Here is a 25,354-nt window from a genome sequence, read left to right as displayed (position 1 = left end):
AGTCAGGACTTGAACTCAGGTGCTCTGACTCCAAATCTAATACTCTGATTTTTTGGGGGGGAAATTTCCAAAATGCTGATATTGTATAGACTTATTTTGCATCCTGTTGCTTTGCTAAGCTGTTGTTTGTGTTTATTACTCTTCTAAAGATTATCCAAGATTCTCTAATTAAATCATCCAATGAAGTGCAGGTAATTTTATTTTCAAATGCAGGCAATTTCATTTCCTCTTTGCCTGTGCTCATCCTCCTAAATTATTTTTCTTGACTTTTGACCATAGTTAGTCCTTAGGGCACTAAATAAGATAACAGTAGAGGCAGTGATTATGCCTTTATTACCCTTGATTTCACTGGAAAAGCCTCCAATGTTTTCCCAATGCACATAATGCTAATTCTAGCTTTTCAAGAAGCCTTTGACTGTATCCATTAGTTGTTATCATGGAATTTACATAGTAGAATGATTGCTTTTTTAAACTCTTCTATCCTAATATGGACAATGGGGAGGGGATCCTAATTGTTCCAGACCAAGCTATTGGACTCTTGGGAGTGTGTGTGGGGGTAGCCTTTCCTTTTGTCACTACTTCTTCCCTGTCCCTTTCACTTCAGGTCAAGGCTGGAGACTCCTGCTTTCTGATAATCCACAACATCGATAGCAATGATGATCTTGTTTCTAATCTAGGGGCAGATGGATTTGTGCAACTGGGTCACTTTCTCTGCTATTGCAGAGAATTTCATTTAGGACAAAAATATTAATAAAATGATATCACTTGGAGGCCCCATTTAGCAAAAGTTCCTAATGATTAGTCAGAGATTTAAATCTGGTTCTATATAAATTCTGTGTATTTCCAGCCACCAATTTTCTTCTTCCATTTCTGTTTTGTGGAGCACCGACCTCACTATATTGGACAAGCAATACACATTCTTCAAATTGATTATAGATTTTGGGTAATGGGAAAGTTCTTTACATATACAGACTAAATCTGGAGTCATAAAAAGGCTTAAAGGAGAATGAGAAATGAAGGGGCTGGGAGGGAGAGAATCTGAGAGGAGGGAATCTGAGGAGCAAAATTCCCACCAGTTGCATTGGGCATAAAACATAGAGAAAGGGTAATTTTAATCATGTCATCCTGTTCCAGCTAACTCCTCTGTAGGATTCGTTCAAAGGCAAAAGTGGCAACCAGGGCAAATTCCAGTCATATCAACATCCATTACCCATCCCAATGCAAAGTATTTAAAGTGCTACTTTCTGAGTTGTCAGTATCCTGTAAGTCTCTTGCAAATGCTGCAATCTCTCTTTTCCCCATTCTTCTCCCAACTCCAGATAGGTCCCTACCCTTTCCTCTCAATGTGGAGTAATTTCAAAGTGCTCCAATTTCACAGGAATATATTTTCTCCCCCTGAATCCACACCTGCCTCAAAGGCTCTGTTAGCCCCAGACTCCACTAGGCTGTGAAAATCATAATTCTCATGATACCATCTTGATGAGTCAATCCCTAATACCCATGAAAGGTGATCCAAGCATACTTCTACATGGTCATATTAAATTAATATTTTCATTGCTAGGTGTGGTGTTTTTGCTTTTTAGTATTTTTCAATAGATAACCACTATACTTGGTTGAAGGCATTTAGAATATAATCAGATAGGTTTTTTAAATATTATTTATCTAAATTATATTCAATTTTTCCTAATGCTCCCAAGACCTTGTAAACAGAAAGCAGACAGATGGCAGAAGACCCTATGTAAATTGCTTTTCTTTCAATTTTTTAAACAGTAAATTTATTTTTATTTGTTTTTAATATTTTTTACTTTTTAAATTTTAAGTTTTAAATTCTTTCCCTCCCCAACATCCCTTCCCTTCCCAATGAGGAAGCAAATAAAAGTATATCATATGCATGTTAAATCATGAAAAACAAATTTCCAATTTAGCCATATTACCAAAAAAGGCAACAACAACAACAAAGTGAGAGTTATAGTACAATTTTCACTTTGAGTTCATCAGTTCCCTCTTTCAAGAGGATAGCATTTTTCATCATGAGTCTTTTGGGATTGTCTTGGGTCATTGTATTGATCAGAGTAACCAAGTCCTTCAAAACCGATCATCATTACAACATTGCTGTTATTGTGCACAGTATTGGTATGTACAGTTTTATGGTCCTTTGGACATAGTTCCAACTTGTTCTCTAGAATCAATGGGCTAGTTCATATAAGTGTATTAATGCACCAATTTTCCCTCACCTCTTCTGGCATTTGTCCCTTCTGGTAGGTGTGTTGTGGCACCCCAGAGTTGTCTTAATCTTCATTTTTCTAATCAACAGTTATTTGGAACATTTTTTTAATATGACTATAGATGGCTTTGATTTCTTCTTCTAAAAGTTCCCTGTTCAAATCCTTTACTTATATATTAATTGAGGAATTCCTCTTGTTTTTTATAAATTTAACCCAGTTTCCTATATATTTGAAAAATGGGGCCTTTAACAGAGAAATGTGTAAAAAATTATGATATTACTTCAAAGGTACAGTGATACCTTTTAGCAAAATGTAGTTTCCCTGATTATAATTCTAATTTTTAAGGAATTAGTTTCTTCAGTAAGTTTTTATACCTCTTTTTTCTAATTGATCAGATTCTGCTTTTAAAGGAATTCTTTGCTTCAGTGAATTTTTATGCCTCTTTTACCTTTAGGTCAAGTCTCTTATTTTTTGTTGTTTGTTTGTTTGTTTTTTTCATGTTGTTAGTTTCTTTTGTGTGTGTGCGCCTCTTTTTCCTAGCTATTTATTCTCTTTTCATGATTTTCTTGCAACACTCTCATATCTTTCCCCAATTTTTCTACACTACCCAATCTCTAAACATCTCTAGGATTCTTGTTGGGCTTGGGTCCAATTATTATTTTTCTTTGAGGCTTTGATTATAGCTGTTTTCATGTTGTTTTTGCTTTTGCATTTGTGTCTTGGTCTTCCTTGTCACATAGTAGTTTTTATGATAAAATTATCCTCTCTCTCTCTCCTCAGACGATTTCTTGATTTTGAACTACTTGTTAAAATTGGGTTCTGCCTCACCTGGAGGTGGGGAGCCCTATGCCAAGCTTTATGCTTTTCCATGCCACTGTTTTCAGAGCTACTTCTATAAGTCTGCAAGTTTTTGGTGTTTCAGGATGGTGTTCTCCTGGTCTGTGCTCTTATCTTTGTCCAAAAAGGGCTCACAAGCACTAACATTCCTTTGGGCTCTGAACTATGACTAGGTCCCTTGCTCTCCTGCAACTGCAAGTTCTAGTGCTTCTATACATGGAACTATTACCAGGGCTCCTGCTCCCTTGTGACTTATCATAAGTGATTCTCTCTATCCTAGAATTATGACCCCAAACTGCTTATGGGCAATAGATTTTCCAATCAGTAACTGCTATACCCAGAGCCAACAAAGGGTCACCCATAATCTCTTTCTGAGCACTTGTCCAACTCCCTTACCATCTCTGGGCTGAAATCTCCCCAAAGGACCTGCTGCTACATCCAAGGCCTGGTGCTGGTACTGTCACCTTTTACATCTAATCTGGACAGGCTCAAACCCAGCACCACAGGAACTCTCCTGCTAACCTCCTAGGCTACCTTAGGTTGCAAAAATGTCTCTCTTTGATCTTTTGTTGGTTCTGCTACTCCAAACTTTGATTTGAAAATTTATTTTAAAGTCATTTGGAGAGAAATGTTGGAAGAATTCAACTGGGTTGATGCCTGTACTCCATCTTGCCTCTACCCCTTTTCTTTTTAAGATGCATGACTGGGAAGATTTAGTGGAATGGGAATGACCAAAGCTCATCCCAATCTCTTGACTATTCAGGTTAGCAAAACCAGGATAGTGGCTTTGAAGAAGGGCCACAGGATAGTGGCTTTGAAGAAGTGTATGATGCAATGAAAAGATATTTAGAAATGTAGTCCAAGGTCTTGAGTGACAGTCCTACACCTGACACTTACTTGATGTTTTCATGGATGAATCAGTTGCTCTCTTTGTGCCTTGTTTTCCTTAATTATGATATGGAGACAACAATTCTCACAACACCCATTGTGAACAAAGCTCTTTTCCAATGGCCAACAGTGCTAGAGAAATGATAAGGACTCTTTATAAACTAGAGTCTGGTGATGATTTCTATCAGCTCTACTAGTTAGTCAGTTCATCAGTTAATCACCTAATGTTTTCTAAGTACCTACTATGTGCCAAGCACTATGCTAAATGATGAGGATACAAAGAAAGGCTAGAAACAGTCCTCCCCCAGAGGAGTTCATATTTACTGAATGTCTGCAATTTGCAGAGTCCTGTCTTTGGTAGTAGGATAAGAAAGGCAAAACCAAATGAGACCCTGTCCTTAAGGAACTTCCATTCACCATTCCACCAGAAGAGTCAAATTGGCATACCCTTCAAAAAAGAGATGATTCCATTTAAATAATTTTGTCATAGAGTAGTACCAGGGATGTTAAAAGGAGCCAGTGGGCAAAACCATCCACCAGCAGTCTCTAGGGAAAATTTCTTCCGTCAATGTCTTGCACCTCTATGAAATGTGGCTCTGGTGAGACAGATTTTCATACCCAATTGGAAAAAAAAGGAGTGCCTTTGAAGGAGGTCCTTGTGCTCAACTTAGGAGAAAGAGGATCATGTCACACCTTGCAGGTAACCCCAGCATCCTCACTGTGATTGCAGTTGGTCTCACCCCAACCTTTGAACAAGCATTGTTCTAGGGACAGTTCTTTTCCAAAGCAGAGGACTTCATTCATCCATATGACACCAGTACCTGCAATGGCCCAAAACAATGAAATCAGAATAAAATAAATCAGCAGGTCATCCCTGAAAGAAACAAAAGCAGCCAAATGTGTTTATGCCAAGAGGCACCAACTCGCTGTGTGTGTGTGTGTGTGTGTGTGTGTGTGTGTGTGTGTGTGTGCACATGCGCATGCATGCATGCTAGCATGACGGAGACAGTGATGGAAATAGAGACAGAGAGACCAAGAGACAGAAAAATTTGTGGTATATATTCAACTTAATTATAGTGAATAATTAGGTGTATTAATGTACTTTTGGGGAGAGAGGGACAGGGTTTTATTTTATATTTTGGACAAATATTCATTAGCAATACTGATCTATAATTATCTTTCTTTGCTTTATCTTTCCCAGGTTAAGAAGGAAGAAAGGAAAAAAATCTTTTTTAAGTGCTTATTACATGCCAGGCATTGTGCTAAGTTCTAGGGATACAAATACAAATAGGCAAAAAGAGGAACAGTCCTTGTCTTCAAGAAGCTTACAATGTGGGGCGGCTAGGTGGCGCAGTGGATAATGTACCGGCCCTGGAGTCAGGAGTACCTGAGTTCAAATCTGGGCTCAGACACTTGACACTTACTGTGTGACCCTGGGCAAGTCACTCAACCCCCATTGCCCCACAAAAAACAAACAAACAAAGAAGCTTACAATGTAATGGGGGGAAGACAACATTTAAAAGAGAGCTGAAAGGTGGAGTGGGGTTAGGGATAAAGGCAAGTGGCATGAGGGCATTGTTTTTAAATTTGTAATCCTGGAGCAGGGTCCAAAAGAGAATGAAAGCATGCCAGCCTGGGCCCCTTCACAACATGGAGGCCCCAGGAGCACCCTACTGTGATGTTTAAAATCTAAATTGTGGTCGCCTTAAATCAGAAGCTTCAGCACCAGTCTAGCCTAGAGTTCCAGCCTGGTTGGGGGTTCTTCTGAAGGCCTCCTCCAAGAGGCTGCTTTTAATCAGGAACTCTCTAGCAAGCTGATTGTGGAAGCTTTTTATAGGTCTGGAACAGAGGCGGTCCCTTACACACTGCTTCAAGCTGATTGGGTGGCGTCATCCAAATCCATTGGTTTTTGAATGTGTTCTCAAGTTGAGTTCACAGTCTAGCTTCTGAGAAACAATACTTCTTAAGGGAGATCCAGCTGTGATTACAATCCAATTAACTTGAAGTAGGCTGAATCAGCAGTCAATCACTCTCACTTGATTCCAATCAGTATAGATTAATCTCCAGCTGGGTCTTTGAGTATCTGCTAATCCCATTATTTCATCACACTACCAGGGGAGCCAGAGCAGAGGGATATTCTGGGTGATCGTATGTTCCTGGGTGGCTGCTGAGGTATTAGAATGACAGTTATCCCTTCTATATATCCAACTTTCCCCATCACAGTTTTGATATATTGTGGGATGGGTAAGAAAGTTAAAGAGGAGAGACAGCTAGGTGGTGCAGTGGATAAAGCACCAGCCCTGGATTCAGGGAGAACCCTGAGTTCAAATCTGGCCTTAGACACTTGACCTCACTCACCCTGTGTGACCCTTGCCAGTCATTTAATCTTCATTGCCACTCCCCCCCGCCAAAAAATTAATGGGGAATATTGGGGGAAAGTTTTACAAAAACAGAAGACAATGGAGAAAGGCCAGCAGGTGACATAGAAAAAGTTTAGAAGCTCAAAAATTGTAAAATAATTGCTTCTGGTATAAAAGGGAGGGCCATAAAACTTTGACGTGAATTTTCTAGGTTGTGGGGGTGTTGTGCTCCTATCTCCTTAAAGAATTATTGTTATTTGAGATTTTTATACTCCCATGGTGTGGAAGAGATACTGTATATTTATCTTACAAAACAAATTCAGTAGAATATTTTTCTCTCTAACTTTGAGCACAGTTTGCATAGTATAACCACTAACTATTTTTAAAAGTTTTCTATAATTAACATGTAAACCCTTTTGGACAGGGTGTTGCTCTCCTTTATAATTCCTTTATAGCTAACAGGATGTCTTTTTGGTGTAATTCAATAGTTTTCTCAAATTTCATATATCATATTCTGTTAACTTGTGCACTTTATATTTTATACCTATTTTTCCATTTCTTTCAAATCTTTTTTTGATGAATATTAGGTTCTGACAATTATTTTTATTTCATCTCTATTGTGACTTTCTTTGCCCATTTAAAATTTGTTTCTAGAATTTGATTTTTTCTGTTTAATTATGGCTTTATCAATATTTTTAGTCTTTTTCGAAGAAATAGCTTTTAATTTTTACCAGTTCTATAGTATTTTTGTTTTAATTTATCTATTCTCTAATGTTCAACATTTCCTTATCTGTGATTATTTTAAACTTGTCATTTTCAGAATTATAAATTGCATACATAGTGCTTAATCCTTTTTCTTTTATTTTTTAATTTTATTTATTTTATTCTGAACTTGAGATAAAACAGCATTTTCATGACAGAACAAATAGAACAATAGATTTTTGTACATGAAACTAAAAATCTATTATGTATGTATCCTTTTAAATACTAAAAAAGTTATGTATTTGATTTTATTTCTTTCTCCCCCCCCAAGATTGAATGCCATTAGAAACAAATATGTGTGTATACATATATGTACACACACATAAACAATTCTATACATACGTCCATTTGTCTCTTCTTTCTCTCTGGGTACAGATAGTGTCTTCCTTCATATGTCCTTTGTAGTTAATTTGGGTGTTTAAAATAGTCAAAATGACTTAGTCACTCAAAGTTGTTCTTAAAACAATATTATTGTTACTGTATATACAATTCTCTTGGTTCTGCTAATTTCACTCTTTATTATTTCATGCAAGCCTATTCATGCTTTTCTAAGATCATCAAGCTCAGCATTTCTTTTAGCACAGTAGTATTGCATCACGATCATGTGCCACAGCTTGGTTACCCATTCTTCTACAGCCTCACCTACCACCTTGCTGCCCTGAAACTTGCCCCCCACCCCCACTGGGGTCATGTTGTCCTTATTGCCCCTCCCATACCAGTGTTTCAGGAAGACCTCAACCATCAGGCTTTAAACATTCACCTACTTTTCTATTCCTCACAGCTTTACCAATCTCATTGCATGGGGACCCTTCTACCCCTTTGCTGTTCTAGGTTTTCTCTTTCTCTTGGTTCTCCTATCTGCCAAAGCACTCCATCTCAGTCCTCTTTACTAGATCCCATGTAACTTTGTCAGGTAGCCTAAAACAGGATGGCCTCTAAGGCTCTGCTCTAGGACTTCTCTCTGGTCCATTTCCTTTGATAATCTCATCAGTTCCCATGGGCATAGTTATCATCTCCTTGAAGGAAATCCCAGATCTGTACAGCCAACTCTAGTTTGCCTTTGGAGACCCAACCCTATATCTCCAAATGCTTATTGGGCATTTGGACCTGGATGTCCCCCAAGTATCTGAACTCCAAGTGTCCAAAGTGAAATGCTTGATCTTACCCCCAAGTCCTCCCTCTTCCATACTTCTCTATAACTGATGACCTCAGGATTCTTTTGGACTTCTCACTCTCTCACTCCATTTATCTAATGAGTTACTTAATATCATTATTTCTACTTTCCCAACATCTCTCCCAAACAAAGATTTTTCTCCACCTGCATGTTCAAATTCTCATCTTCTCTTACCTAGGTCATATAACTAGGTCTTATCATACCTATATACCTAGCTCTTATCATAACTCCTCCTTGCCTCAAGCCTTGCCCCACCTACTTCCCACTTCAATCCATTCTCAAACAGCTGGCAAAACACTTTTTGTAAAATGTGGGATTAACCACATCACCCTTTTGTTCAATACACTTCAATGGCTGCCCATTACTTATAGAATCAAATATATAGTCCACCTGTTGGCATTTAAGACTATTCCTAACCTGGCCTCTTTCCTACCTTTTCATTCTTTTCACAAGTTAAACTTTTTTATAGAATCTATGGAAGGGAGGAAAGAAACTATGTGCCAGGAACATTACAAATATTATCTCATTTGATCTTTAAAACCACCCTTAGAAGTAGGTGCTATTATTATTCTCATTTGACAGATGAGGAAACTGAACTAATTCAGAGGTTAAGTGACTTCCCAGAGACCAACAACTAATAAGTGTCTGAAGGCCAAATTTGAACTCAGGTCTTTCTGACTTTAAGCCCAGCTCTCTAGCCACTAAGCTACCTAGCTGCTAGTTATATGGAGACTGTATTGGAGAAGAGAGAGCCTGGAATCAAGATGAGCAATTGAGAAGCTATTTTAATATTTCAGGGGAAAGGTGTCAATGACATAAAGTATGACATAGTAGGACATAATAGCCCTGTGTGAATCAAGAGGAAGGAGCCAAACCAAGGAATGCCTTGGAGGTCCAATTAACAAGACGTGGTGACTCATTGAATATGGAGATCATGGGAACATTCCAAATGAAGAAGGCACAGAATGAAGTGAGAAAGCTTAGGTCAGGATCAGACTGGTCCAGCAGCCCAACCAGCTGCTCCACTTTGTAAAGAATAATTGTTATTGAGGGTTTTTATGCCTCAGCTGCACTGGTCTGGGCTCTGCAAACTGCATGGTGCTCCACACCACTGGTTGGTAGCCATAGCCTGGCACTGGCACCTCATGTCATCAGCACTCGGCCATGCCCACCTGGGCCTGGCAAAATTATAATGTTGGAAGCCTAGTGAGGGGCAGTTCATGTGACTGTCAGAGCGGCCAGACAATTGACTGGGGCTGTGTGGGATTTCAGGAAATGGGGGAGAAGTAGCCAGTCTAGCTGGAAAGCTGGAAGCTGGAAGGGGACAGGAGCGGGGCTGTGTATTCTCAGCTGATTCCTGGTCGGTGGTATTTTTTCAGGTTGTATAATTTCCCTTTCCCCATTTTATTTCCTTCCCTTGATCCTACTGACCTGTTTGTGTTTTTTTTTTTAAGTTCGTTCTTGTTAAAATAAATCCTGTTCTGTTTTGAGGGAGGCTGCCGGTCTCTTTCCTTGCCCCAATATTGCAGCGAGCCGCTTAGCTAACATTCCCCAATTAAAAATTGGTCCCCACAACTGCCCTTATCTTGGTCATCTTGTATGAGAATGTGCCAAACTCTGCCAGCTTCCTTCTGACAGAATCCACAATTTGTTGGGTATGTATGAGCTCAGAGATGGTGTGGACTCCATCCAGAAGGAGTCTTGCGATGTGATTAAGAGATCATTGTATGGAGCAAACTGCTTCAGTTTATCCAAATAACTCGAGGAGACCACCAAGCCAAGCAGAGACAGATTTATTACATCCTCATGAGGATGGGCAAAACACAATTACACATTGAAGTCTTGCAAAGATATGCCCAATCCTCTAGGTTTTTATAGTAATCTTGAAAAGGACTGTCCCCAGCTACACCTAGGGTGGATGGAGCTCACAATCTAACATCTAATCCTGTCTCACCCAGGGTGCGTGTTCAGCTCATGATCAATGTATGGAGACATGCATACGTGTGTCCAGGAACAGGGGGAAAAGGGAGGGGGAACAAGGTCAAACAAAGGAAGAGGAAACAGGGGGAGTGACAGTCAGATGTTTCAGATCTCACAGTTCCACTGACTCCCCCTCTCCAGGCCCCTGTCTCTAAAGATATTCAACCTGAATAACAGGAAGAGTTCACTCAGGTGCTTCAGCATTGTTAGGATGACAGGGTTAAAATTTATCTTTGGTTATGTTGGGAAGAAAAGAATAATCCATTGTTGGGACCCCAGGGCCAAGGGGATTCTGCTCTGAGAAAAGAGACAATGTCACTTAACATCTGGGTCTCAACTCAATTGCTGCATCCTGTGCCGAGTCCCGTACCTTCCTTCTTGAGATCCCGAGTATTGAATTGGTGGGCTAACTCCCTGACCCCCTGACTGGGGTTCTGACACATGATGGATTGCAGACAAAACTAATATGTATTGACAAATGGGGAGACTGAGCAGAAGTAAAAATACTGTTAATTGGCAATAAAACTTAAAGGAGACAGTGAGAATTTGACAAGCAATAAACTTCTAAACGAACTATACTGGGGCAGGGCTGGGTACCTTCCAGACCCCATCCTCAGAGTTTAATCTGACTCAAATCCATAGTCATATCATACATCATCTTTCTCTTTTCTCCTGTAAGGCCACTAAATTGGGGTCCCTTTGGGAATCCATGAGAATCTTCATCTTGTCCACAGGACAGTGGTAAATAGGACAAGTAGGGAAGAGTATAGTGTGAGGCCTTATGCCTAAACTTTCAAATGCAACTTTGTCTTCTCTCTCTATTGTAACAGCTTTTCCTGGCCTGAGAAAAGCCACCTTCCCCCCCCCACCCCCCAAGCAAAATTCTGTTTTTGTAAGAAGATGTGTCTGAATCAACCCTCACTGCCTCCCAGATTTGGAGAAATGGAAGAGGGATTTGTATTTCCATGACCTTGGCTGCTGGGGAATTAGGCAAGGTTGGATGTGAACCAGCCAGGGTATAAACCAGAAGTAATCCTGGGACCACCTATTTCTTCCTTCAAGTTCCACCTTCTATAGAAAGCCTTTTCTGGGACAGGTAGGTGGCACAGTAGATAAATCACTGCCCTTGGATTCAGAAGGACCTGAGTTCAAATTCAGCCTCAGGCACTTGACACTTACTAGCTGTGTGACCTTGGGCAAGTCACTTAACCCTCATTGCCCCAGAAGGGAAAAAAAGCCTTTTCTGCTCCCCCTGAATGCAAATGCCTCCCCCTTTACTGATTGGCTCCATTTTATTCTCTGCATGTCTCATTTGTACATGACTGTTTGCATGTTGTCTCTAGCATTAGACTGTGAGCTCGTTGAGAGCAGAGACTGTCGTGTGTGTGTGTGTGTGTGTGTGTGTGTGTGTGTGTATGTGTATCCCTAGCTCCTATCACAGTGCCTGACACAGAATAAGCACTTGTGGACTAATGAATGACATTTTAGTCCAAAGTTTAATATTCTAGAGGAAATTTCTGCCCCAAAGTAAAATGTCATTCCTCCACCTTGAATGCCATCCACTACAGCCCAAGAAGCAATCAGAAACAGGACCCAGGGCAGGGGATAATCCCTAAACTAGATAAACAGGCCTTGCAAATCACTGAGTTGGCAGTGTGGTTTATTTATTCAATTTGGGCTTTCACTGCCCATTTCAGTCTATTTGTTATTCTTGAATCTATGCCCTTGAGCTTGGTTAATTATGCACAACAACCTATTGGAAGAAGCCCCCAGCTTAGAACACTATTTCTTATTTGCATATTTCCAATGATCTTTGTTTTAACCCCTGGGGCTGTCTCTCCTCATCTTTGTCAACAACTTCTGAATAAAATGGTCTGGGCTTTCTTCATCCTCTGGAGCTAGCCTTGTGGTGATGAGTTTCTTTGTGGCTGGGCACATCCTCAGACTATAGGCACCCTGTCCATTGCTAGGCCAGTAATTACACTGTTTTTCACTGGGCAGGACCTGTTAGAGCTTTTCCTTTATTAACCTAGCCCTTGAAAGCCCAGGGTCACCAATGGTCCAAATAAGACTCAAGTTTACACATCTCATTGCTGTGGAGATAGAGCTCAACCCAGCTCAGCACAGAGAAGTCACCCAACATACTGAGTCTTTGATTTCTCTTGGGGAGGATACCAATGGTGTGATCCACTGGTTATCTGTGGCTATCACTATGTGACCAAACCCAACCAAACCAAACCAAACTTGCTTTTCATTCATATATTTCTTTGCTGACATACTTTATACCAGTTTTTCAAACTTTTTTGAAATATATTAGATTCTTCATGCCCACCATGTACCTCACCATTGCCCTTGGGGTAAAACTCAGTTTTAATTCTTTTGAGTCTCACCTCCCTAAAGCACAGTATTCCCTGACTCAAAGCCATACAATAACAATGGAAGGATCATTGTATTAAAAAGATGAGATTGATGTGGGCTGGAATTTGGGGTCAAATTGATCGTGAGTTGTCCCAAAAGAATTACAAGTTTCAGTGACTCAGTTTATCAAGTTTTACTGCAATACTGTGGGTGACCACAAGGAGAGAACCAGAAAAGTGGAAAGGTATCTCTCGAATAAGGAAAGGAAAGACAGTTATATTTATAGTATGGATAAATTAATCAATCAGTCTCATTATAATAATCTCCTCCTTAGGGAGGTACAAGGGAGGGTTTATCCTAATTTGGAGTTCCTGGGGTCCAAAGCCAACCCCCGAAGCTGGTACCTTTTTCTGTGCAGGTGTGTTTTGGGGGTTTGCACGTCATAAGGTGAATCTGGGGACAAATTTGGCCTTTTCTGCACGTCTCTTTCTGATTCCCATGGCTAGTTTCAAAACATCTTCATTTTTCATTTATTTTGAGTCTAAGTTTCTATAGCCTGTCATTTTATCATTGTTATAGTTTCAGGTCTTCATAGCCTCCCTCCCTCTGTTCCTGTTATGGGTACTGATTTATGTGGGTAGGAGAACTTAGCATCCTGACTTCTAAGTTATCCATTAACTGGGGTCTGAATCCCTTTTAGGGCTCATGCTTTGCCTCCAATATCAAGATGTTTAAAGAAGTTTGGGGTCATAATAATAATAATCACTATAAGAATAATTGGCTCTGACTCTGGATTCAGGAGGACCTGAGTTCAAATCCAGCCTCAGACACTTGACACTCACTAGTTGTGTGACCTTGGGCAAGTCACTTAACCCCCATTGCCCCACAAAAGAAAAGAAAAGAAAAAAGAAAAATTGCGACCATTTACATAAATAGCAGCTAGGTGGCACAGTGGATAGAGTGCAGGGCTGGAGTCAGAAAGATGCTTCCTCAGTTCAAATCTGGCTTCAGACACTTATTAGTTGTGTGACCTTGGGCAAGTCACTTAACCAGATTTATCTCAGTTTCCTAATTTGTAAAATGAGCTGGAGAAGGAAATGGCAAACCAGTTCAATATCTTTGCCAAGAAAATTCCAAATGGGGTCATGAAGAGTCAGACATGACTGATAGGGCTGAACAACAGCTTCTATGTGGTGTTTTAACATATTAATTCTTTCATTTAGTCCTCTCAACAACTCATAAAATAGGTTTATACTTTTCACATTTTATAGGTGAGTAAACTCAAGAAGAGGTAAGGTTTGAGTGACTATTTCATGAATTGTTATCCTTATATTTCCTCAGGATGACTTTGCTTGGGTGAGTTTCTTTCCAAGGATTCCACAAGCAAGTGTATATACGAACACAGGGGAATCCTTTAGCTGCCACATCTCTCTGATGGGATCACACTTTGGCAAATAGCCAAGGGTTTGCCTGGCCCACACTATTCTTCCCCTACAAGTTCCTTTCCAGCCACCTTCTTAGGGCTTGCCTTGCCTAATTCCTCACTGTCCTCATGCCTCTCTCTCCCCCAAACCTGTATATCCAATCAGTTGTCATGTCATATGTTATTATTACCTTCACAATTTTTCTCATTTATACTTCCTTTCCTTCTCTGACCCTGCCCCCATCCTGGTGCAAGTCCTCCTCACCTCACACCTGGAATATTGTAATAGCTGCTGGTGGATCTGCCTGCCTCAAGTCGCTCCCCACTCCAGTTTATCCTCCACTCAACTGTCACAGTCATCTTCCTAAAGAATAATTCTGACCATTTCATACCCCATTCCCATTCAATAAACTCCATTGGTTCTCTATCACTTTCCAGGCTCAAATATCATGAATTCCACCAGTTGTCTTTTAAGCCCTTCATAACTTGGCCCCTTCCTATCGTTTCTAATCTTTTTGTACCTTACTCCCTCTGTGGACTCTTTAGTCCAGTAAGACTGGACTTTTTATTATTTATTATTATTGTTATTATTTTATATGATAAATAATTATTTATTACTTATTATTATCTATTCCCAGAACAAGGTATCCCATCATCCAGTTCTATGTCTTTTTTTTTTTAAGGCAATTGGGGTTAAGTGACTTGCCCAGGGTCACATAGCTAGTAAGTGTTAAGTGTCTGAGGCTGGATTTGAACTCAGGTCCTCCTGACTCCAGGGCTGGTGCTCTACCCACTGTGTCACCTAGCTGCCCCTTATTTATTTATTTTTGGGTGGGACAATGAACAGATGAAAAAACAATACAAAGCTAGAAGAAAATTTAATTTAATTTAAAAAAAAGATACAGTATGCAAATGAAGTGATTCCAGCCAGACTTCTGTTAATCCAGGAAGGCAGTGGGAGCAGATAGCAATGTAAGTGACCATAGAAACAAGGATTGGTGCCACGTGATCTCCTCTGCTGAACCTGTTGTGAATGCCAGGACTATGTGTTTTCTGATGTTGTTTGTGTATTTCTCAGGTGGATAGCTCACCTTGCTGGAAACTCTTCTATTAAATAGAATTAAGTGGAATCACTGTTCAGGTGTGGAGAGGCAGGAGAGCCAGGCAGGAAGTGGCCAACGGTTTTTTTCAGGGGGTAAAGCAGGAGAAGGAGACTCTTTCAGCCTCCTTCCCTGGTTTCTGTCAGTCATTAAGAATGATTTTCCTCTAAGATGGAGCTGGCTGGATTCAGGGATGTGCTAAAGACACAGAGGGAATTGTTTCATTTTCATCGTGAGCATTTGCACCTTGTAAATAGGGCAGTGCCATAATTTAGGGCTTGATTTATTGTTTCGTTTATTGTCTAGACTTAAGAGATTGATGCATAAAAAGGTAATAACACAGATTTGATTGAAAAGCATGTCCTGCTTATTCTACCCTCACTGGAGAATCAGTTATACTCATTCATTTATATCTATGTACCTACTATTATCTATCTATCTATCTATCTACCCATCCATCCATCAATGCATCCATCTGTCTCTCTCTGTCTCTGTCTCTCTTTCTCTGCCTCTCTCTCTTAGTTATATGAGATCTTTTGTAAATGGCTTACCACTTCCAAAGTAGGCATCCTTATGCACTTTTTCAACTCCGGAATAGCCCAAACTCTTACAGACAACCAGTCCATTTCGCAATTCCCAACGGTCATCACAGATAGTACCCCAGTGGCCATTATGGAGAATCTCTACTCGGCCCTCATTGGGTTGGCTGCCACCCACAAGTCGGACAGTTTTGATTGGAGCTGTAGCTATGAGAAAAAAAAATATCCCCATCAGACATGCAATTTACTTGGTACCAAGAACATATATTTTAGACAAATTCATTGGTTTCTTATTTGTAGGTAGATGTCAAATTTCCTTATGTCCTCATCCTGGTCAAATTTCAAACTGCAAGCTTTGATCGATTAGAAAATGTTCAATTGTGCAATTAATTTCCTTCTTTGTTTAAATGACTGGAAGAGTCATAAGCAAAGTAAGTCTCCAGCACAAGATAAGAATGAAATTGAATAAAAAAACAATTCAAGGTTTTCCATGAAGAGGTAGATTAGGTTTTGAAAAAGATTCTCTCTCTCTCTCTCTCTCTCTCTCTCTCTCTCTCTCAAGCTGTGGGGGGTGAAAAATGAAATGACTGAGGAAACAAAGGTCTGAGCTTCCAAACTTATCAATTTATTAAGTAATGAATAACAACTGCATAACAAACCAAGACCAGGCCTCCTCAGGTTTGGCACTGGACCCTAAATATAGGTAAAAACAGATTTTTATGCATTAAAAATAATCAATCAAATAAGATCAGATAATTAAAAGAAAATATTTAACCAGGATTACTGGGTAAAATCTTATTTTTAATTGGAGGAAAGATTAGGGACTTTCAAGGTTGGGAGGGAGAGAGCAAACAGGTACAATTCTCTAAAATCAGAAAAAGAGTTGTCCCATTCTCCTCCAGTTGTCTTTATTCAATCAAAGGAACATGAAAACAATAAGTAATTAACCAGCACAGGGCCACTTTTCAGATAAGACATATGCATTGCTGGAGACGTGTAATTGTGAGAGAACTTGTATCAGTCTTAGGTGTAACTGAAGTTTCTGCTCAGCTGTTAAAGGGCTAAAATTCTAGCTAAACTGTCTAAAATATCCAATGAGTGGTCGCCAAGAAATTATAAGCTTTAGCAAGAGTTAGACTTTTAAGCATTTATTAAGGAGAATAAGAATTTGGTAAAGAGAGAGAAAAAGACCTAGATTCCTATCTATTAAAGGGAGAGCACATTTCTAGCTCCGCTCTCCACCAGAGTCCAAAGGAAAGAGAGCGAGACCGAGCGCCAGTCTCTTCCTTCCTCCTCCCACTAGTCCGCGTCACTTCCTGATGCCAAAGAAAAGACTCCTGGTCTTGCCCTCAAAGACCTTTGCTTCATGGGCAGAACTCTTCTACAGTAAGTCTCCAGCAGGTGGAGTTATTCCAATCGTTACACAGCATAATATCAGTCGTTGGTTAAGGGTCTCTAAACAGCAGGGAGAGGCAGACCAGCTTCCCCATCACACTGGGTTAAGCTCAAACAACAAATTTTTCTACCGATTTCCACAAATGAATCAAGTTTTCTCATAAGACAGAAATTGGACTAGACCCATAATTGTATAGAAACTAGGTTAGCTCTAGATCGAGTCACAAGATGGAGTCGGTAGAATTCACTTTCTGTTTTAATTCCCTCAAAACCTTCCTATTCTATTGACTAATCTCTCCACATTCCTCACTCTTTGTGATGGATTGTCCCTACCATCACACCATTGAGTGAAGACCATTCCAAGCCATGCTCCAACGAATGTTCTCCCTTGCTCAAAACCCTTCTTTTCACTGTTGTTCAGCCGTTCCTGATTCCTTGTGACTCTATGGATTATATTAGGGTTTTCTTGGATACTGGAGCAGTTTTTGTGAGGGAAAAATCCATCCTCTTCTCAATAATTCTCAGGAACTCAGCAGCGAAGTGACAAAGGCTTTATTTTCTCCTCATGAGAAGGAGGAACCCTAGTGTGTAGCTAGTGGGTGCCCCAAAAGGGGGCTTGCAGGCCCTGTTTTATATCCTAGTCCCTAATGCAAATGGACCTTCCCCTTTTTCATCACTGGTGGGGTTACAATCTATGCACAATAACTAGCTAATCAGAATGCAGTATGCCCACCCCTCTTCCTTGTATGGGCATGACTCAGGGGTGGACCTTATACTTCCTTATATGGACAGAACTCTGGAGTGGACCTTATTGAGACCAGGGCTCCTTGAACCATGTTACCTTGCTAACCTGAGGGGGAAGAGGGGATCTGAGACCTTTGTCCTACAAACAGGTCAGGGGGAGTATGACTGACTGTTATATCCACATTGAGAGGAGACAACTACCCATTTCTCACAGTTTTCCATTTCCTTCTTCAGTGGATTAAGGCAAACAGGGTTAAGTGAATTGCCCAGAGTCACATAGCTAGTAAGTGTCTGAAGCTGGATTTGAATTCATGTTTTCCTGACTTCAAGGCCCAATGCTTTATCCACTCAGCCACTTAGCTATAGTTATATATCAATTCTTGATACTTTCATGCTTTCATTCAATAGATATTTATTAGACATATACTTTGTGCCAGACACTGTGTTATGTGCTAGGCATACAAAAAAAAAAAAAGACAGTCTCTGCCCTTAAGGAGCTCCTAGTCTAAATGAGCCTGACACATAAGGCCCTCCCTCCACCATGCAGCTTCCAGATGCTTGCTCATTTTGGCTTATTTTAGTTCCCTTTGTGTGGATGTGTAGGGGCAGCTTGGTGGCACAATGGATACAATGCTGGACTTGGAGTCAGGAAGACCTGAGTTCAAATACAGCCTCAGACACTAACTAGATGTGAGGCCATCAGCAGCTCACTTAGCCTCAGTTTCCTTATCTGTCAAGTGGAGATAATAATGCACTAACCTCTCAGGGCTGTTGGGAGAATAAAATGAGATCATGTGTATACATTTTTAAGCCCTCTATAAGTGCTAACTATTATTCTCATGGCTGAGAGGCAGAATAGTAGGTCTAGCTTGCTGTAGACATGGAAGGCCGGGATCCCAGCAGGGAGCTGTAGTTCCCAGTCAGAGGTAGAGACTAGAGTATTGGAACAGGGCATCTTGAGGATCGTTCAATGCTTGTTGAATAATCTAATTAAATTGGAATATTCCACAGCAGCAGAGGGCTTCCCTGGCCACAACATTAGGGTGGCTTTCCCTCAAGTGCCTTTCTTGAAGAGGGGCCCATTTGCCTTGAACCATAACCAAGTGTCTTTGAATTCTTTAGAAAAGTATTTCTTAGCATGTGGGTCTATAATTATCAATTCCAATTGAATACAGCCCAGAAGTGTTCTCTGGGAAGGAGCAAAGATCTTTATATAAGATTTTGTATGTGTTCTAGTCTTCAGAATTAGAAATTCTATGGCTAGAAATTCCCTCGGTTCTTCTCAGGGTGGGCGTTGTCTCCACTTCCTTAGATGATGGAACCTTTGCCCCCTCCTTCTTGTGAGAGCTGTGGCTGGACAAAACAAAACAAAACAAAACAAAACAAAACAAAACAAAATGCCCCCTGGGTGGCAGAGCCTTTGGGAAGGAGCCACCCAGTCCTCAAGCCACAGCAGTGTTTTCATCTGACCAAAGTGTGAGCTTGAGGATTCCACTGCTGTTGTTTTTCCTTCTTTCTTTCTTTTTTGTTGTGTTTTGTTTTGTTTTGTTTTTGGGGGTGAGGCAATTGGGGTTAAGTGACTTGCCTAGGGTCAAACAGCTATTGTCAAGCATCTGAGACAGGATTTGAACTCAGGTTCTCCTGAATCCAGGGCCAGTGCTCTATCCACTGCACCACCTAACTGCCCCCTTTCTTTCTTGAAGAGGACCATTACATGGGGCTGATGTCATGACTTGTACTGAATTGGATTTAAGTGAGTGCAAGGTCACCAGCCTCACTCTCTCCTCCAGAACCATCTGGGTCCAGTGGCAAGACATACATCAGAATGATTGGAGATGTCCTCAGCTGTTTAAGGCAAGTGGGGTTAAGTGACTGGCCCAGAGTCATACAGCTAGTAAGTGTCTGAGGTGAGATTTGAACTCAGATCCTCTTGACTCTAGGGTCAGTGTTCTACCCACTGCACCACCTAGCTGCCCCAGTTACTATGTCAGTCAATGGGGAAAGGAATCAGTTTGGCCTCCCAGAGCTCAATCACTGTCTTGCACAAAGTGAGGTCTACATGTCACAAGAACAATGGCTTCTGTTCCATAAGCGGGTAAAGGGCAGGAAGGGAATTCCCAGTCTACATGGCTTCCTGAGGGGATTTTCAAAGCTCAAGTAATGGAGCATCCTTTACCTCTGGACTGGGCTAGCTTTGGGCACAGACTTGGCCAGTCAAAAATCTCCTGAGCAAGGGAAGCTCACACAACCGGCACTCCCTGACATTAGAGGTGCTTCACTCCTGGGAAGCAGGAAGACCTTTCTGCAGGTTTCTGGATCTGCCATGCAAGGAGGCCCAGCTGGGGGAGGGGGTGGGGGTGGGGGCCTCCCTTAGCTTCTTCAAAAGGGGCTTCCCAAGGCCTGGATTTGGAACCTGGACGCTGATACCTCCCCATGCTAGAAAGTGAGAGCATGACAAATGATGCTGGGTGGGCTGGGGTGGCGGGGCATAAGGAATTGCACCCCTCACCTCCATATTCACTGAGAGGGAGAAATGTTCTGGGATAACTAGGGAGTCAGGCTCAGGGTCAGGAACTGGGGATGGGGAGGGAAGGAGGGAGGGAGAGCAGCTATGATTAGCTCCTCCTTCTAGCCAAGGAAGGTACTGAGGGTGAAGGCAGAGGCTCTTTGTTCCTTCTCTCCCTCCCCAGACCAAAGCTATGCACCAAGGTCCCCAGGGTAAATTCCCTGGCCCCAGGCAGCTTCCCCAGATAGCCTGAAAAGGAATCAAATGGTAATTTATTTGGCTTAACAGGCTTGCCTCTTGCCTGCCTCCTACCCACCATCCTTTTTAGGCTGATTGCACAAGGTCCACCAACATGACCTTATTTACAGAGGATGCAAGAGGGGGAAGAGGGGGAAAATTAAGATATAGAGGCAGAGGACCTGGGCCCAAATCCCTTCTCTTTGACTTTATAACCAACATGACCTTAGACATGGCTCTGGGCCTCATTTTTCTCCTAAGTATAAGTGAGTTGGGCTGATGAGCTCTGAAATCCATGCCAGCACCAGGAACAAGAGGAAGAAACAACCCATAGCCTGAGAACAGAATCGATGAGCTCTCAGCAGAGAAGGGAGGGACTCTCCTGGGGCCATCTAGAAAAGGGTGTGAACACACACCCATAAAACATGGGCTTGTCTTGCCTGGCCATGCTCTAAGGCTGCAGCACACCAGCTGGTCCACATAGGGGACATGTGGGGCAACCTCAGCCTTTGTCAGTTTAATCTGAGAGTGTCAGACATCAAGGTGGGCAATGGCAAGAACTCTGAGGAGACTAGAGAGGGCAATATCAGAGTTCCAATCCCACATATGCCTATATATATATATATATTTACCTCATACATGTATCTTCTCATCTCTTGGCCTCACTTTCTTCATCTGTAACAATGGGGTTATTGGGAAAGAAGACCGCTGAAGTCTTGGCCATCTCTAATCCCCATGAACCTTGTGGTTTTCTTCTCTTGCTGACTCAGGGTAGATATATTTATGACATTCTGGAATGGAGAACTGAGGTAACTCAGGGTCAACTTTTGTTTGTTTTGAATTCCCCTATGCCTCAAAAAGGTGCCTATGTATGATGGTTTGGGATCTTAATTTTCTAGGGTATAGGACTGGTCCTCAGATCTTCCCCATGCCCCTCTGAATTGATATAGCTCAATATTTTTATTTAATTCATTAAACATTCATCAAGTGCATTGTATGGGCCCTCTGGAATACCTCCTCCTTGGTTAAGACACTTTTTGTCTTTGATCTCTTTCCTCAATGTTCCTTCCCTCTCCTGACACAGAGGCCTGTCCCCCCTCAGAAGATAGCACCTCCCTAACTCTTTTTCCTTGCCTAGTCTCATAGTCACCTTCTGTCCAGTACCTGATTCACTGGGGCAGATGTGGCACACTCATATTCTCCATGATGACTTCCATGTCCTCCTTCTGCCATCATCACTGAGTGGCCTTTCCTCCCCTGAGGTTCATCTATCTAGTTCTGCCTCCCAGGCCAGATACTGGTAATTCCTCTATTAGTCCCCAGCTTATTCCCCCTCCTTTCTCAAGGAATTCTTTGTCTGGCTCACAGGCTTCCTCTCTGTCTCAATACCTCTCCTTTTTCTAGCAGGTTTCAATGTGCATGTTGATGTCTCTTCATGCACACCACTTTCCCAGTTCCTCACTCTCACCAAATCTTATGATGTACACTTCAGCCACACACCATTGGTCACTCCCAAATGTTCCAATTCCACTTCAACAATTCTGAATTCCTTTATCTTTTTATATATTCTTTTAAGAAACCTATTCTCATTCTGTCTCTTACATGTCTAATTCTTTCTATCTCAATTCTTAAACCTCACCATTTCCTTTGTCTTTAATCCATCAATAATCTCCTGAGTCATCTGGTACACTGGATAGAGTGTCAGGCCTGGAGACCTGAGTTCAAATCTAGCCTCAGACACTTAGTAGCTGTGTGATACTGGGCAAGTCACTTAACCCCGTTGCCTCAGTTTCCTCATCTTTAAATGCGTAGGAAAAGGAATGGCAAATCACTCCAGTATTTTTGCCAAGAAAACTCCAAATGGGGACACAGTCAGACATGATTGAAACAACTGAACACCAAACCTCAAACTGCTTGATAATTCTTCAGAGATCACACAATGGAATTAGATGGAACCACTACAAAGTGCTCCTCAGCTGGGCCCTCACTGCCACAAATAACTCTTACTCTTTCCTAACTGACCCTCCATTGCACCTCTCACAGTGGTCACATCAGCCTTTTCTTCTTTCCTCAAGTTCTTCATACCATGTCTCCTACCATCTCAACAAAGGACTTTGTCTCCTTTTCATGGGGATCTCTGTCTTCTTCCCAGGTCTTCATTGTTTAGCACATTGATACTACATCTCTCCCTCATTCTCTTCTCTCTCATTCCAGTATCTGATGCTTGATAGATGTTTGTTAATTGACTGACTGATGCAGAGGTTACCCTGTATCTAATTCCTCCCACCTATGACTCCTCTGTCTCCTTTCCTGAAACATAGTTCATATTCTGCCCTTCAAAACTCTGGGTATGCTTCAGAGTTTTGGAAACTCATTTTCCTCTCTAGCTATCTCTAAGTGGTTTAAATCAGAGTCTCCTAGAACTCATTGACTCACCTTTTACTTTAAAACCAACAGCTCATCTTATTTCCCATATGAAATTAACAATCCTATTTGAATATTCCTTAGTCTCCAAAGAGTTATATGATTTCTTTTTCACTTTGTGAGTTTTACTATCCTGTCTTAAAACAGTTATATGCAAGTGAGCCAAGGGACCATTCTGCCCTGTAGCTCTAAGTTCTCAATATGGTACATAATTTCATTCTGGGCCTTTGAAACTGCTTCCTCATGCTCACATTTACCCCCCCGCCCCCAATTTTTAATAGTAGTTCATTCTCTGCCTCTTTAAGTCACAACATCTTTGCACACAAATGAACAATCACTCTACATCTTACTTAAGGTGATATATGTCTCTACATTTATGCTAGTTTATTTTCTGTCTCAAACTGCATATATCCAATCTGAAAACTATGTTTCTTCACACAAATATTTCAGCAATTTTTATTAACCCAAAGATCTTTTTTTTTCCTTTCAAGGCATCAAAATGTTCAACTATGACAAAAGCAATATCTTATGTTCTTTACCAGTCTATGTAACTCTTTCTTTGCACGAAATCACTTTTAATGTTTTAATGTTCAGGATATGAAAAGAAAATGATATATACACAGATAATGAATAAAAAGTAATGTTGTGGGTAGAGAACATTTACAACTGGAGAGATCAAGAAATACCACTTGTAGGAGCTGTCATCTGAGTTCTTTAAAGAAAGTGAGGGAACTCTACAAGGCAGAACTGAGCAGGCAAAACATTCTTGGTGCTGGAGATAACCAATGCAAAAGTGCTGGGGGAATATGCAATGTCATATGTAGGGAATAGGAAATAGGTCACTTTAATTGAAAATAGAGTAAATAAGGAGAACTGTGACAACAGGCCACAGAGATAGGTTGGATATGTAAGGTTGAACAGAGGAGATTGTATTTGATCCTAAAGTATTAAAGGCATGATCAAAGCTTCTTGAGCAGGAGAGTGACAAAGACCTGTGGTTCATGAATGTCACTCTTGCAGTTGTTTAAAGGGTGGCTTGGAGAAAAGGGAGCCTGAAGGAAAGGAGACTGATCAAGAGGCTTTTTGCAATATTCCAGGGTGTTGGCATCGGAAATGGCAAGAAGGGGAAACATAGAAAAGATGTTATGGGAGGGCAGTCTACAAGATGTGGCAGCTAATTAGATGTAGAGGATAAGGGACAGTGAAGAGTCAAGAATGATTATTGTTCATTACATTTCTCTGTGTTGATGTTTTCTCTCTATGGAAATGGGAACTCCATGTGAGCAAAGACTGCATCTTATCTACACTAGCTTTCTCTTCCAGAGCCATGCATGGGGCTCTCACAAAGTAGCATGAGAGGATCCAGGCTTCTGTCCTTGGTCCTCTTCTTCTTTTCTCTCTTTACCCTCTCTTTGTGATCTCATCACTTCCCATGAGTTCAACTTTTTTTCTATGGACAACTGTCAGATAGCATATCTAGTCCTTACCTGTCTCTTGGGAGCTATATCCACATTACCATCTGCCTACTGGTGTGTGGTGCATCTTCCTTCTGACTCCCCTACTTCTGTCCAGAGCACCATCATCCATATAATCACCCTGGTATACAGTCTCTAAATCCTTCTTCACTCTTTTTTCTACTTCTCTTTGCAACTAGCTTGGATTGGTATAAGCCTTGTCACTGATGAGCCCTCTCATTTCTGAGGAGTTTATTAATAGAGTCACCTTAGAGAATTAGCCAAAATAACAAACACTATGTCAGTAGGGAACAGTTCTCAGCCCACATTTTTGGAAGGATATTGACTACCTAGACCAGGTCCAAAAGAGGGCAAGTAGGACAATAAAAGCCATAGAGACAATCCCATATAAGGATCACTGGAATGAATTGAGACTGTTTAACCTGAAGAAAAGACATGGGGCTAGATATGTGCTTGGGGACAACTGTCCTCATCTATTTGAAAGGCTGTGATATGGAACTAATTCAGCTTAGTAAATCCTTATTTAGCTTTTTCTATATGGAAGACACATCAAGCTAGGGAAGCAAAGACACAAGACAATTATCTAAATAGACATTGATGCAAAAGTCTTCCATTATGAGCACTTTTGGTCTAACGAAATCTTATAAACAATCCTAATTAGACAGATTAACCCTCAAATAAGGGACAAGACATGGGCCTGAGCTAAGGCATGTACTTAGACCACAGACAAGGTGAATGGTATTCTTAATTTCCGTTTTCTTTTGTTATTTGCTTTTTCCTTCCATTCTTGAGCTGTGATCTGCCTTTCCTAGTTTTCCAACTCCTAAACAGCTTTGTGTATAATAGATAATTGACCCATCTGCAAGGGCATCCATGAATTCTATGCCATCATTACCCCAGATTTTCCCTTATTTTCTTTACCATCTC

At 41.0% G+C, this 25,354-nt stretch overlaps 1 protein-coding gene across 1 annotated transcript in view; it reads right to left on the bottom strand.

The window, feature by feature from the left end:
* Window positions 1-4,604: 4,604 nt before the first annotated feature.
* MSR1 (macrophage scavenger receptor 1) overlaps window positions 4,605-25,354 on the bottom strand; it is an 88,285-nt gene continuing 67,535 nt past the window's right edge. Inside the window, 2 exon segments of the mRNA XM_043969639.1 lie at window positions 4,605-4,771; window positions 15,659-15,853. Of these exon segments, the coding sequence (XP_043825574.1) occupies window positions 4,638-4,771; window positions 15,659-15,853 (329 nt within the window). The 3' untranslated portion in view covers window positions 4,605-4,637.

This window comes from Dromiciops gliroides, chromosome 6, assembly GCF_019393635.1.
Source record: "Dromiciops gliroides isolate mDroGli1 chromosome 6, mDroGli1.pri, whole genome shotgun sequence".
In the NCBI taxonomy this organism is placed as follows: Eukaryota; Metazoa; Chordata; class Mammalia; order Microbiotheria; family Microbiotheriidae; genus Dromiciops; species Dromiciops gliroides.
Note: the sequence above shows the minus strand (reverse complement) of the source record. Positions and strands in the feature narration are given on the sequence as shown.